Genomic DNA, 14,566 nt, shown 5'->3' with positions numbered 1-14,566 from the left:
TTAAGAAAATGAAGCTTTTGAAAAATTAATAGACTGGTTTTTGTTTGTTTTGCTTCTGAGACAGGGTGTTTAGTCACTTTTTTATTGTTGGGATAAAACATCATGACCAAGGCAACTTAGAGAAGGAAGGGTTGGTTCTGGGCTTAGATTCTAGAGGTAGAAGAGTCATCAACCTTCAAAGCGGGGAGCATGGTAGGAGTAAGAGCTCACATTCTATCCACGGACAGGAAACAGGGCATTCAGAGCCGGCCCCTGTGACATCACTCTTCCAGCAAGGCCACATCTCCTAGTCCACCCCAAACAACCGCCAACTGGGATCACATAGTCAAGTGCTTGAGACTTACGGGAGACATCTCATTCACATCATTGCATTCTGCTCCCTCACCTCCATGGTCTCATGGCCTTATCAAAATGTAAAGTGCATTTAGTCCAATTTCAAAAGTCCCTACAGTCTTTCTCAGTCTCAACACTGTTTTAAAATCCAAAGTCCAAGTTTCTTCTGGGGCTCAAGGCAGCCCTTAAGTGTAGACCCTGTAAAATAAAAAATCTTAAAATTACATACGATGGCACAGAATTTCCATTACTGCTCCAGAAGGGAGGAACCAGGACATAATGATGAAATATTGGACCAAAACAAGATGAACCCAGCAGGCCAAGCTTCGCATCAGATGTCAAAGGGCTTCGGTGGCTATGCCCAATGCCTTTCCAGCTTTGCTGCGTACAACATGCTTCTCCCCCTTGGGCTCATTCCTCTCCTTACATGCAATTCCCTTTAGAAAACATCCCACGGCTCTTGAACCTCTAAAATCGTAGGGTCTCCCAAGACTCTACTTTCACAGCTTCATGGGATATTCTCTCAAGGCCTCCATGAAGGGACTACCCTGACACACATTACCTAGCCTCAGAGGCTCTCCTTACCCATGGAGGAAGATGACTAATAACCACACCACAGAGCCCATAGTAGGCTGTCTTTAAATCTCCTCCACCAAAGAAATGAGTCTGTTACTTTTAAATTTAGCCTCTGGCAAGTTCTTAGGACAGGGGCAGAAAGCAGTCACATTCTTTGCCAAAATATTACAAGACCGGTCTCTGGTCTAGTTGCTAATACTGTTCTCCTCTGTAACCTCTTGAGCTGTAACCACAGTCTGCATGGTTCTTAGCATTACTGGCTTCCAGGCTCCTGCTAGGATGGCCCATGGAGCTCTTCTTGTAATGTTCAACCTCTTTCCTAGTCTAAATTCCCCAAATCCTTCTGTTAGATATTTATGCCAACTCAGGCAGCTGGCATGGCTTTCTCTGCAGTGTTCAGAGTCCCCTTGTAAGCCCTGCCCCTGGAGACCTCTGGCTGCCAGGCTCATCTACCCCTAGATTACTCTGCAGGCTTGGCATTAGTGGCCAGCTACCCTCTGCCCCCCCCTCCAGGAGCTACAGTGGCTGGGCCCCACCCCTGGGAGCTTCAACAGCCAGGTCTCTTCCCTCCCTGACTTCTCTAATGGCTATACAGGCTGTTCCCAGGCCCTCAAGGCAGGAGAGTGACCAGGCCCCTTCCTACAGAAAAAAAAAAAAAAAAAGCCCAAGAATTAGGTCACTAAATCCCACCAATCTCTGAGCTTGCCCCAAGATCAGGCCACATAATTCCTCCAATCCCAGGCTACCTGGAAAGTTCTGTTATACACCACCCCGGCCCACCCACAAGAAACCCTATATAAACCCTGTCTTCTCAGTTCTCTGCTGCTTCTCACTGATCAGAGACAGCCACCCTCCTGGGCTCCCCCCTCCCAATAAGTCTGTGTGAGGTTGTTTGTGCTGTGACTTTGTGGTAGTCCTTGGCTCCTGACTGCCAGGATAACTTTCCTCTAGAGATGTAACATTTGTACTGGGGAACCCTCCCCTGGCTGGGGCACAGCTGTAACATTTGCATTGGGAAACCTTTCTTTCAGAGCTGTAACACCATCCATTGGGGAAGCCTTTCACCTCAGAACTGTAACACTTACACCTTCTCCATTCCAGAAATAAAACAAAACACACCTGCAAAAGTCTGTCACAGCCAAGCCTTATGTCCCTGTGGGACAAAGGTTGTCTGTGTCTCTCCAAATGTCACATGTCAAATGTCTCTCCAAAGGCCTATGTCTCTCCAAATGTCCAAAATCCAAAACATAACAACTTCCTGTTTAAGTTGGAAGCTTCAGCTCCAGTCTCACTCTCCCCCACTCCAAACCCGGCCCCCTCTTAGAAAGCCGGCCAAGAAGCTGCTCCTCTCCTGGAGCTGCTTAAGACCAAGCCTACAGGATATTTACACTGCCTCCTAGAGAACAGACACATGGTTTTTTTCTGGTCTCCTCTCCTGGGTTCATCTCTGGGGACGGGGAAAATCATCTGGTATGTTTTGCCCATTAAACTTGGTCTTTTGCTCTTAATTTGGCTTGATTCGGTTTACTGTATTGGTGGACAGACTTAATATCAGGGTACAGAAACCCTTCGTCTTGGTGAGTTGGCCAGGAGGAATTGAGTTTTCCCCACCAGCCTTCTGCCACATGGGAAAACCACTCCTCTCTTTCTACATTTGTTTATGCTGCCTTGTTAACAATGTCAAGATGTGATACATTTGTTTCACCTTGCCTGCCTAAGGCACCTGATTGATCTAATAAAAAGCGGATCGGCCAATAGCTAGGCAGGAGGATAGGTGGGGCTGGTGGGCAGAGAGAATAAATAGGGGAGAATGAGAGGAAAGAAGCGAGACATGCCCAGGGCCAGAAACCAGGCAGTGCCAGCCAGACAGGAGAAGCCGTGAAAGTAAGATCTACAGAAGGAAAGAAAGGCAAAAAGCCCTGAGGCAAGATGTAGATGAAGAGAAACAGGTTCAGTGACAAGAGCTAGCAAGACAGGAGTCTAAGCTAAGGCCGAGCATTCCTAACTAATAATAAGTCTCCTGTCATGATTTGAGAGCTGGTTGCTGGCCTAAAAGAAAGCCTGCTCTAGTAGCCGAGTGAACAGATTGGAGACTTACATATTAAATTACCCCCAAGGGTAGGGTTAGAGGTATTTGGGGGACTTCCTGACTTCAGAAGTCACTAATCAGATTATCTGTGAAACTAGTAATACATAGCTTACTCCAGGCTCACAATACATGCCTACAGTCCCAGCCACCTGGAGGGCTGATTCAAAGATCAAGAGCCCATGAACTGATCTTTTCTCAAAGCAAACAAACAATTCCCACACAGACATATGCTGTGGAATAATCCTTCTATACACTGTGTGAATATATGTCATTATGATTGGTTTAATAAACAAACTGACTGGCCAATAGCTGGACAGGATAAAGTTAGGTAGGAAAACCAAACTGAGAATGATGGGATGAGGAAGCACAGAGTCAGAGGAGTCACCACCAGCAGACACAGAGGGAGCAGGAGATGGACGTGCCATGCTAATAAAGATGCTGCTATGTGGCAGAGCATAAATAAGGAATATGGGTTAACTTAAAATGTAAGAGCCAGTTAGTAATAAGCCTGAGCTATCAGCCAAGCATTTATAATTCATATTAAGTCTCCATGTTGGTTATTTGGGAGCAGGTGGTTGGGACAGGACAACTCCACCTACAGATAGATATATGTGTACATGCTCATGAGTACATATGTATCACTTGTTTAACCTCCAGAAGTAGAGACTTGTTAGTAAGCAAGTAACTAAAGAGGGAACACAGAGTCCCAGAATGCCAAAATTTTATTACTATAAGTGAAATTAGGTAGCTATGTTTGTTAGCTAGAAAAAAATGAAAGGTAGGATTCTGCCCTCCATCGAGTTCTTCTTCTCTAGATGGCTACATTCTGGAGAATGGCTTCCAGGCCCTTGAGAAATTTGGAGCTATACAAGACATGTATTTACAATGACAGTCCTTCTTTTAACGGATGCCTAGCATCTGTCTGTCCCATGAGTCCATTCTGTTGGTAAGTAAACAACATGTACCCATCACCAATTGCCATGCGAATGGTTTTATTGCCCTAAAACTATGTGTGCTCCACTTATCCCTGCCTTTCGCTCCCTCTCAAGCATGTTACCCACTGAGCCATCTCTCCGGCCATCTCCCTGTGTTGTGAGCATCCACAAAGGACCACAGCCTGAAGGTAGTCCAGCATCACATGCGGTAGCTAGCTCACCAGACTGCAGGAGGAAGTAGTATTCTAGCAAGCGAGCAGGAATCTTAGCTGTTGAGACCAGGCCCATCCAAGGCATTCTCAGAGGTTCTGATGAGAAGACAAAAGGAAGCCAGCTCTGTCCTTGCGGGGGGGAGTGGGGTGGGGGAGCCGAACTTGACAAGTCCCATTTTGGGGTTGGGGCCCCAAGGAGTTACAGTTTTACTTTCCGGGAACTTGGCTTTTTCTCTTGGTGAAGCTGGATTATCAGTCTAAGGCTGTTGTGTGCTCCGTCTGTGACACACTTGATGGCCTGCTCCCCTTGGGCAACATCGCCTGGTTAGCTTCCTGCTGATGGTTCCACCATGGTAGATGTCTGCTGACTTCCTCCCATTTCTCCCCTAAGAACTGTATACAAGATGGTGATCCGCTTCTTACGCCACCAGTTTGAGCAGGACCCTCTGGTCCCGAGTTGCCTATTTTCTTTGTCTTCTTATCCTCAACCCTCCACCTTAGGACCCTGTCACTCAAGAATGACCTGCAGGTCCAGGTCACTTAGTGGCCTTTTATGATGCAGACTCTGAAGCCACACAGGACCACTTCTGCTCAGCACAGTCTCGAACATGCACAGACTTGAAAGAGGGTACATATGAGTCCAGCTCTCAGTAAGAAAATGGCCAAGAATTTACAGCTGTGGTATGAAATGATTATAAGTGACTAACTGTGATGTGTTAAGGATCATTTTCTTTGTATTTATCCTGGAGAGGGTTATTGTGTTCCAAATACGGGGCTCGATGTCTTTGACATGAAACTCACAGATACTGTCTCCGCCAGTATATGTGTACAATGCTGCTGCCCAGCCCTGATGTGCAGGGAAGTCGGGAATAATCCCCTTGGATTGTCAGTGTGGTTTCCCAAGATCTGATTTAGAGCCTCAGAGTGGGACAGAAAAGAGAGCACAGTCAATTATCTTTGGAGCAGAGTTCCCTTAACACAGAGGCCCCAACCTCATCTTCTCAAAGGATTCCTCTGGTTTACAGTATGAAAAGGCCAAGGCTCTGGCAAACACTCTACCCTGTTGCCAATAGTTGGAGCATTAGATGATTATTCTCTCACTGTGACAAAACAGTCACTGCCTTAGTTAGGATTCAGATTGCTGTGATAAAACACCATGACCAAAGCAACTTGGGGAGGAGAGGGTTTATTTAGCTTACATTTCCACATCATAGTCCATCATCATCGAAGGAAGTCAGGACAGGAACTCAAACAGGGCAGGAGCCTGGAGGCAGGAGCTGAAGCAGAGGCCATGGAGGGGTGCTGCTTACTGGCTTGCTCCCCATGGCTTGTTCAGCCTGCTTTCTTTTTTTTTTTTTTTGGTTTTTCGAGACAGGGTTTCTCTGCGTAGTTTTGCGCCTTTCCTGGAGCTCACTTGGTAGCCCAGGCTGGCCTCGAACTCACAGAGATCCGCCTGCCTCTGCCTCCCGAGTGCTGGGATTAAAGGCGTGCGCCACCAACGCCCGGCTCAGCCTGCTTTCTTGTTGAACCCAAGACCACCAAGCCAGAGATGGTACCACTCACAATGAGCTGGTCCCTCACCCATGGGTCACTAATTAAGAAAATGCCCTACAGCTGAATCTTGTGGAGGCATTTTCTCAATTGAGGTTCCCTCCTTTCAAATGATTCTAGCTTGTGTCAAGTTGACATAAAACTAGCCAGGACAGTCACTGTCTTTAAAACTGAACTATGAATGCCATGCTTGGTGGTGCATGCCTTTAGTTCCAGCACTCAGGAGGCAAAAGCTGGACAGTCTCCATGAGTTTTGAGGCCAGCTTCCTCTACATAGCAAGTGCCAGGCCAGCCAGAGCCACACAGTGAGGTCCTGTCTCAAAAAAACAGTACAACGAAGCAAAAACAACTAAACCACCACCCAAACCCTAAACTGAGAAGAAATCATAAATTTTACTAAGGGGTTGCTTTTTTTGTTTGTTTGTTTTTAGAGACAGGGTTTCTCTGTGTAGCTTTGTTCCTTTCCTGGATCTCGCTCTATAGACCAGGCTGGCCTCGAACTCAAAGAGATCCATCTGCCTCTGCCTCCTGAGTGCTGGGATTAAAGGTGGGTATCACCACCACCCAGCAGGGTTGCTTTTTTACAAAAAACTTTATTCATTGTATCATATGTATCTGAATCTTTCACAAGCACATGTTATGTTAGTAAAATACTGTATTGACTAAAAACTTCAGTCAAGTGACCTAGTAATGTCCCAAGGATGAATTTAATGGCATCCAGCAGAAACAATGATCCACACAAAGTTAATGAACATCAAAATTTGACCTTGAATCTACCATGTCAGCGACAAGCAAATGCACTACAATCTAGAGAAAGCTCTGCCCTGGGTATTGTCCAGGTGTTTGCCAAAGAAGGACAGAATTTGCTTCCATGCATCTACCTGGGCTTTAGAGTGAGCCCTGACCTCCCCTCCCCAAATCACAGGTTTGTTCACTATTTTGTGCAGAGAAGCTGGGCACATGGGAAAGTAGGGAGGCTCAATGTAATGCCCAGCCCCAGGGTAAGAGATCACCCGGGGCCTGTCCTTTCCATGAGCCTGTAACCGTTCCGAGGCTATCTGGGTGTACACCTCACTCCTCCAGCAGTGATCGTCCTGACCAGCAATGAAGAGGATGGGCCCCTTGGCCTTCTCTATTGGAATCATACTGGGGTTCTCACAGCCTCCTACAATGTCATTCCGTATATCCACAATGTCCAGAATGCCAGAGAAAGCAACCTTCGCTCTCCTCAGGTCATGGCCCAATGGTGGGATCATAGTCTGCTTGTAGTGTATGTGTCTGTTTGCACTGAACGCAGAGCCGTTGATGGAAACTGTGGCTGAGACATTCTCCAAGAATGAAGCCATGGAGAGGCAAATATCAGCTCCCAGGGAAAGACCCAGAAGCCCAATGTCTGGGCCCTTTACCTAGAAAAAAAGAAGACGTAAGAGTCAAAAATGTATTCAGCTAGGTGTAATGGAACATGCCTATGATCTCAGTACTGGGACGGTGGAGGCAGGAGGATCAGGAGTTCAAAGTCAGTCAGCTATGTAGAGAGTTCAAGGCCAGGCTAAGCAATCTCAAAGAACCAAAGAAGAGAGGGGAAAAAAGGAGAGTTGAGGGGATGGCTCAGAGGGTAGAGGCGCTTGCTGCCAAATCTGATGACCCAAGTTCAATTCCTAGGACTACAGGGTCGAAGATGAGAACTGACTCTTTCCACCTGTGTGCTGAGGAACATGTACACCCCAACAAGGTTCCTAAAAGAGAACTTACCAAGCACCCAAAAATGCAACTAGAAGGCCTAGAGAGATGCTCAGTGGTCAAGAGCACTGGTTGTTCTTCCAAAGGATCCTGGCTCGATTCCCAGCACCCACATGGCCAGCTCACAACTGTCCATGACTCCAGTTCCAGGGGATCTGGTGCCCTCTCCTGGCCTCTGTGATCACCACAGACACAAATGCAGGCCACACACCCTGCACTTAAAAAAATGAATCTTGCCGGGCGTTGGTGGTGCACGCCTTTAATCCCAGCACTCGGGAGGCAGAGCCAGGCGGATCTCTGTGAGTTCGAGGCCAGCCTGGGCTACCAAGTGAGCTCCAGGAAAGGCGCAAAGCTACACAGAGAAACCCTGTCTTGAAAAACCAAAAAAAAAAAAAAATGAATCTTTTTTTCACATAAAATATGAATCTCTTTTTTTCTAATGCAACTGGAAAGACTGCTAGCTCCACTCTCCAAACCAGCTCACAGGGGAGCTCTTTTTCTTTTTAAAATACTAATTCTCTTTACGATAGACGTTTGTTATATGTCCAGGCTGGCCTTAAATTCTCAGTCCTCTTGCCTCAGCCTCCTGAATGCTAGGAGTACAGTCGGTGCCACCATGAGGGCATGAGTGTCTTTCTAAACACTGAAACTCTGCTAAATACACGGCAAACAAACCTATGCCGTCACATTTAGGAATTGGTCCTAAGTGCTGAGCCATGGGAGCCTGTCAAGTTCAAGACCTCATTCACAGTGAGCCTGCACCCAGCCTTTCCTTCCTTGGCTGTGTATTGAATCATGTGGATGAAGCTCTGGCCCAGGATCTGAATCTTACATCCAACTCCATCCAAGTAATACTGGGAAATGATTAACTTCACAGAAAACATAGACTTCAAAGTCCAGCTTAGTAGTTCTTAACCTCTGAAAAGGGTGGCCAAGCTGTGACTACATTGGAGAGGAAAAGTAAAGGTTATAAAGCCAGCATGCTAAGACAACAGTGAGAAGCCTAATCTTCATGGCAAGGGGAGTTTTACTATTATGAAATAAAATTTCACATGACTTTTATGAAGAAGTCCACACCAGGGAGCCGTGTGATGGAGAAAGGGGAAATGTTCCATACTCCAAGTCAAGGAAGTCTCCCAAAGAAACTTCCTCCATGAACAAAGGACAGAGCATCCTCAGCACACCTGCTACAGGCGACCACCTCTTGATGTTCCCAGGGAGAGCAGTTAATAAAGGGTGAGAGGAGAACCTGGGGGTGCTGAAGCATGTAGCACACCGCTTCTTCAAAGTAGTCCACTTCTATGATGTTGAAATCCTTCGGGAGATCGTCAAAGTCATAAAAAGCCAGAGCCAACATAGCAAAGCCATGGCCAGCCATAAGGCTGGCTCGGTATTCCAACAGGCCCCCTCCAACACCGTAGACATCGATGATCCCTGGAAAGGGTCCTTCTCCTGCAGAGGGGAAAATGACAAGGCAAAAGCATCGTGCAATTCAAAGAATTTGTTTCTCTTTTAGAAAGCTTTCTAAACTGTTTAGTTGGTTCCTATGAATCCAATAAAACAGATCTGTGCGTTACTACTGAATGACAACACACACAGGAGCGTATAGAGTGAGAAAAATCTAAGCAGTCTCATGGATGATTTCATCCTCTTAGGGAATTCAAACTATGGCCCAAAGAGCCACAGGAGGACAGTTATGAATATGGCCCAACACACACTCATCAATTTATAGGAAATACTGAAAGGTGCGCTTTTTGTGTGTGGTTTCTGTTTGTAAATCAATTGTACAGTTCTAGAGGATTAATGTTATAAATAACACCATTCAAGAGGTTGGACATTTGTTGTGGAATATTTGTTTAACTATGTAAAATTGTGTTGCATTTGTTTAACTATGTAAAGATGTGTGTTGCTGTTTTACCTTGCCTGTCTAAGGCACCGGATTGGTCTTAAAAAGCTGAACAGCCAATAGCAAGGAAGGAGATATAGGTGGAATTTCTGGGCCGGTGGAATTTCTCGGCCGGAGGAATAAGTAGGAGGAGGAATTTAGACTTGAGTAGGAAGAAAGAAAAGGAAATGATAGGGAGATGACAGGGGCCAGCCAGCCAGCCAGGGAAGAAGCAGGAAAGTAGGACATACAGAATGAAAGGTAAAAAGCCCCAAGGCAAAATGTAGATGACTAGAAACAGGCTAAACTAAGTTAAAAGAGCTAGTGGGACAAGCCCAAGCTAAGGCCGAGCATTCATAATTAATAATACGTCTGTGTCTTTATTTGGGAGCTGGTTGGTGGTCCAAAGAAAATTCCAACTACACACATTTTTTAAGAATCTGTGATAAGCTATTTGCATACTTCTACAAATCAGTTGTTGTTATAAGGGAAAGTGCTAAATCTTTGGGTAAGGAGTACATTTTGGAAGGAGGACTGGCAAGATTGGAAGGAGGCTGACTCTCCACTCATAGTGCTCTGCTGGAGGGCTGCAGGGAGTGAGAAGTGGGGCTGGAGAGACGCATCCCACAGTGGTTGAGTCTCCTCCCTGTGCTTGCAGAAGATTGGAGTTCACTTCCCTGCACCCAGGACAGGGGCTTGCAAGCACCTGTAACTCCCGCTCAAGGGGATCTGATGTCCTCTTCTGACCCCCATGAGCATCAGCACACACAAAGCATACACCGTGAGCAAACAAAATAAAGTTAAATTTAAAGCATTAAGACAAAAAAACAAAACAAAACAAAAAAACTGATGCAAAGCTGGATTCCTGTGGCATTAACCCGAGTGTGTGTGTATAAACACGCGAGTTTGCCCTGTGTTGATGAGGGAAAAAAGAGCTGATTCTTGGTAAGGAAGGCACTAAAGTCTGATCTGTGGTGGGGATGGACTTGAAGAAGTGGAGAAGGAACTGTATGTATCAAGGACGAGAGAGAAAGGCAATGTGGCAGTCTCCGTTCCTATCATTTTTCCTAACCATTCGGCCTGGGGACATCTATGGGGTAGTGAACTGAAGAACATCCTAGGAAGTCCAGCCCTGCTAGAGACATGGGCCTTGGGCTCAAGCTCATCTACACCCATCTCACCTGGGGGCAGGAAGAGCGTGGCGCGCACACGGCCCTCGCGCACGGGCACGCGCCGCACCCCGGGGCCATGAAGTGACGCTCGTGCACCGCCCGCGCCAGCAGCCGCCCGCCGTCGGGCTCGTGGCCGTCCAGCACCTCCAGCTCCACCACGAAGGGCGTCCGCACGTCGCGCTTGACCAGGCGCCAGAAAGGCCGCTCGGGCTCCAGGGCCCAGAGCAGCCCCATGGGCTCGAGCCCCGCGAAGCTGCCGCCCAGCGCGGGCGCGCGCGCCAGGTCCAGGCGGCCGTGGGCGTCGGCGCGGTAGCGCGCGTGGGCGCGGAAGCGCGCGCCTTTCTCGTCGCGCAGGGCGGCGCGCAGCGTGACGGGCTGCTCGGGGGCCAGGCCGCTCACGGCGATGCTCAGCGGCTCGTCCCAGCAGCTGCGGCCCGCGGGCTCCAGGCTCAGCGTCGCGGCCGCCATGGGGAGCTGGGAGCTCAGAGGCTGGAGGTCACGGGGAAGGGCAGGCGAGTCCGGACCCAGACCAGGGAGGGACAGGAACAAGTCTGTTGGCAGTCTGGGCCACAGGGAGGCCAGAGGATTCTGCTTTTCGCCACTCCCACGTAGTGCTGTGAAAAATGATTGGTGGTAACACCAAGTGAAAGACTCAAGGCAAAGTCCGATTCTTCCTTAAATTCAGCAGCTTTCTAAAAATACAAAACAAGCCGGGCGGTGGTGGCGCACGCCTGTAATCCTGGCACTCGGGAAGGCAGAGCCAGGTGGATCTCTGTGAGTTCGAGGCCAGCCTGGTCTACAGAGTGAGATCCAGGTCCAGGAAAGGCTCCAAAACTACACAGAGAAACCCTGTCTTGAAAAATCAAACAAACAAACAAATAAAAATACAAAACAAAACCCAACCGAACTTTGTAACAAACTATGACTGTAGTCCAGCAATGGCTGTCTCGCACGGAAAGGTCAAGGATCTGGTAGTTGCTCAGTCCACAAGTCTGGATGTCTAGGCTGTCCAGTCTGGTGCTGGAGTCCCAGGGAAGCTCTAGAGAGCTAGACTGAGCTGCCCTTTCAGTCCACGTTGGAATCCTGAAGAGGCGGGTTCTAACTCCAGGGAAGGAATGCCTCAGGGGCAGGATAGGTGAACTTGCCCGTAATGGTGAGGACAAGCAGGCAAAAAGCCAAAGCTCCCTTCTCCCAGGTCCTTTTGTGTGGGCTGCCACCAGAGGGTGTGGCCCAGATTTAGGGTGCGTCTTCTGACCTCAAAAGATCCGAATTTAGGATGGTCTCCCACCTCAAAAGATCCAGTCAAGAAAAAAATCCCTCACAGGCGTGCCCGGCTGCTTGGGGGTTAGTTGATTCCAGATGTGGTCAGGTTGACAGCCAAGACTAGCCCAACAGCTGTGTTTCCTCTCCTTGCCCCCATGCCCAGATACAGTGACACACAAATAGCTCTGGTACAGGACAGAGAAGCCACCGAGGCGCTTGCCTGGACCCGCCTTTACTAAGGGGCACTATTAAGAGTGGCTTGGGAGACCTGGGGACTAAGCAGGAGTCAAGGGGGCCACAGGAAATTCTCTGAGGGGAGGTTGGCTTCATCCGAAGTCCAGTGTTGTCTAACAACGTGACAAAATGGCGCAGCTTAAGATTCAGATTCCTGAGTGAGCTATGGAGTTGTCTGGCTCGGGTCCAGGACACTTGTCGGCATATCCCACTAGACACTTAATAAGGCAGATGGGAAACATCCTGAAAAGGAAGGGTGCAAAGGTAAGCCCCTGGCTGCTAACTGAGGTAAGGTTCTGTCCATGTGGGGAATGAAGAGTGTCTGCCTGAGTGACAGCAATACAAGGTCAGATGGAAGTGATGCGATGGGAGCCAGTGTCTCAGACAGGTCACTGCACTGGGAGAGCTAACAGACCAAGCTAAGTGTAGAAACGAGTTATCTGCTCTGAGATTCCAGCCGGAATCCAGGGGAGATAACCGCCAGAGTCCGTAAACGGGACGCAGGTGGCGGTCGAAAGAAATTCCATGTGCTTTTTCCTTACATGGTTAATCCCGTTGTCTTTATATTAAGCAACCTGAAGTTAAGCATTCCAGTCCTTTTCTTCAGCCTCCCCGACTCTACCTTACTAAGAAAATAATTTTAAAATGGCAAATCCTGTTTTCACTCTGTATATTTGCTTTTATTAGACTATCTATAAAACCCACTGCTTCTCCCCAGCTGATGGGAACACTTGTGGCCCTGGTTCCAGAGCATAAAGCTAATTTTTATCTTTCAATTGCTGTGAGTTGTTCTGTGACCAAAAACAAAACAAAACAAAAAAAAAAGGCTGCTATCGGAGTGATTTTGTGAGCTCTTATAAACAAGCAATGTTATACTCCCCTGGTGTGTCTATGTGGAGGGGGGTGGACATGTGTGTGAGTGTGCATGCGTGTGTCCACTTGTGTGTGCAGAGGCAAGAGGTTGGTGTCACTGTCTTCCTAGAGAGCTCTTCACTTTATGTACTGAGGCAGGTCCCTCACTGAACCTGAGGTCTGGCCAGCATCCTCTGGGATCCCCTGTTTTTGTCTCTGGAAATCTGGGACTCCAAGAGTGCTGGGATCTGAACTCCAGTCCATCTGCTCTCACAGAAGGGCGTTATCAGCCCTGCCAGCCTCTTTTAAACCAAGACCATTCACTTTTCTGTGACTCTGAGATGACATCTATGATATTCAAATTTTCTGATAAGCCAATTGGGAGTGAAAGGGAGTGGCCAGAGAAGGGGTCCTGGCCCTGTCCTGTTTTATATATCTGTAGCATGAATGACCCAAAAGAGCTCAACCTGGCTCCTTTTTAGTAGCCAATGTATTACCGCTTGAATAAATGTATTGGTTTTATGCGTCACTCTTACCCTATGAGGAAAAGTCACGAAACAATAAAAACCCACTATCAAGAGTTTTATGCCGGGCGGTGGTGGCGCACGCCTTTAATCCCAGCACTCGGGAGGCAGAGCCAGGCGGATCTCTGTGAGTTCGAGGCCAGCCTGGGCTACAAAGCGAATTCCAGGAAAGGCGCAAAGCTACACAGAGAAACCCTGTCTTGAAAAACAACAACAACAACAACAAACCAACAAAAAAGAGAGAGTTTTACTAAGAGAAGAAAAGGACAGGATGTGATCAGGCCTGCTGGAAAGATACATGGTGGCGGGGGAGGAGATAGCAGGAGAGTCTGTGACTGGCTTTTTAAGGATTTCCCTGCACACGCACAAGCGGGCTTAAGGAGATACGCCATGCATCACGCGCCGATGACGTAAGACGTAAGGCCCCTTGCTTGGCTACTGAACTGCGCGTGTGCGGTCATGCAGCTGGAGGAGTGGCAGAATCCATACAAAACGTTTACCTCAGGAGAGCAATCTCAATTTCAAAGACACTCAGCAGCCAGTTCTCTGTCAGTGGGAATCCCAGATACGGATATGGTCCTGTGGTGTGTAAGATCTTAGCGCTGTGAGAAGTCTGATGAGAGTCAGAGAGATCCCTGCCGAATATGCAAATATTGTCAAAATAAAGAGGCTACAAGAACAGTAAAACACAATAATCTCTAAGAGTGATAACAGCCCTAGAGGACCGTTAGTCCTGTGCCCAACTTGAAGGACTAGTGTAACCTGCCTGCCTCAGAACATTCCTCCTCTGTATCTCAATACAAAATACGACGTTTTAGCCCACTGGCATACAATTTCTCCAGAGCAAACTGATGGTGGTGCATTTATTATTTGGGTCTTTTCTTGTGAAGTTCTGTTAATCCCAACAGTGAGGATAAGACCACTGCCACAATTTGAGCCAAATTTGAAGCAGGCTTGATTATTTTTTTTATTAGGGTGTACCCAAGTGCTGGCCACCGACTGCCTCCTAAGTTAAGAGAGCAACCCCAAATCTATTTCTTGGGCCCCTTTTAAGGAGTAAAATCATGAGTAGTTTTACAGAAGAGAGACAATGGGACAATGAGGAAATACAGACAAATCTTTAAAAACAAACAAACCATTATGTGGTCACCATGTGATTAGGGAGGTTAAGGGTGTTAGTTATTTAGCTGCGTTGTGTTC

At 47.7% G+C, this 14,566-nt stretch overlaps 1 protein-coding gene across 1 annotated transcript; it reads right to left on the bottom strand.

The window, feature by feature from the left end:
* Positions 1-6,384: 6,384 nt before the first annotated feature.
* On the bottom strand, positions 6,385-11,113 carry LOC114698376 (peroxisomal succinyl-coenzyme A thioesterase). Its single transcript, XM_028877033.2, is given in 4 exon segments — positions 6,385-7,102; positions 8,686-8,888; positions 10,503-10,568; positions 10,571-11,113. Coding segments are annotated over 4 exon segments (1,266 nt in total). The 5' UTR covers positions 10,962-11,113; the 3' UTR covers positions 6,385-6,496.
* Between the last annotated feature and the right edge of the window lie 3,453 nt (positions 11,114-14,566).

Source organism: Peromyscus leucopus, chromosome 14, assembly GCF_004664715.2.
Source record: "Peromyscus leucopus breed LL Stock chromosome 14, UCI_PerLeu_2.1, whole genome shotgun sequence".
NCBI lineage: Eukaryota > Metazoa > Chordata > Mammalia > Rodentia > Cricetidae > Peromyscus > Peromyscus leucopus.
Note: the sequence above shows the minus strand (reverse complement) of the source record. Positions and strands in the feature narration are given on the sequence as shown.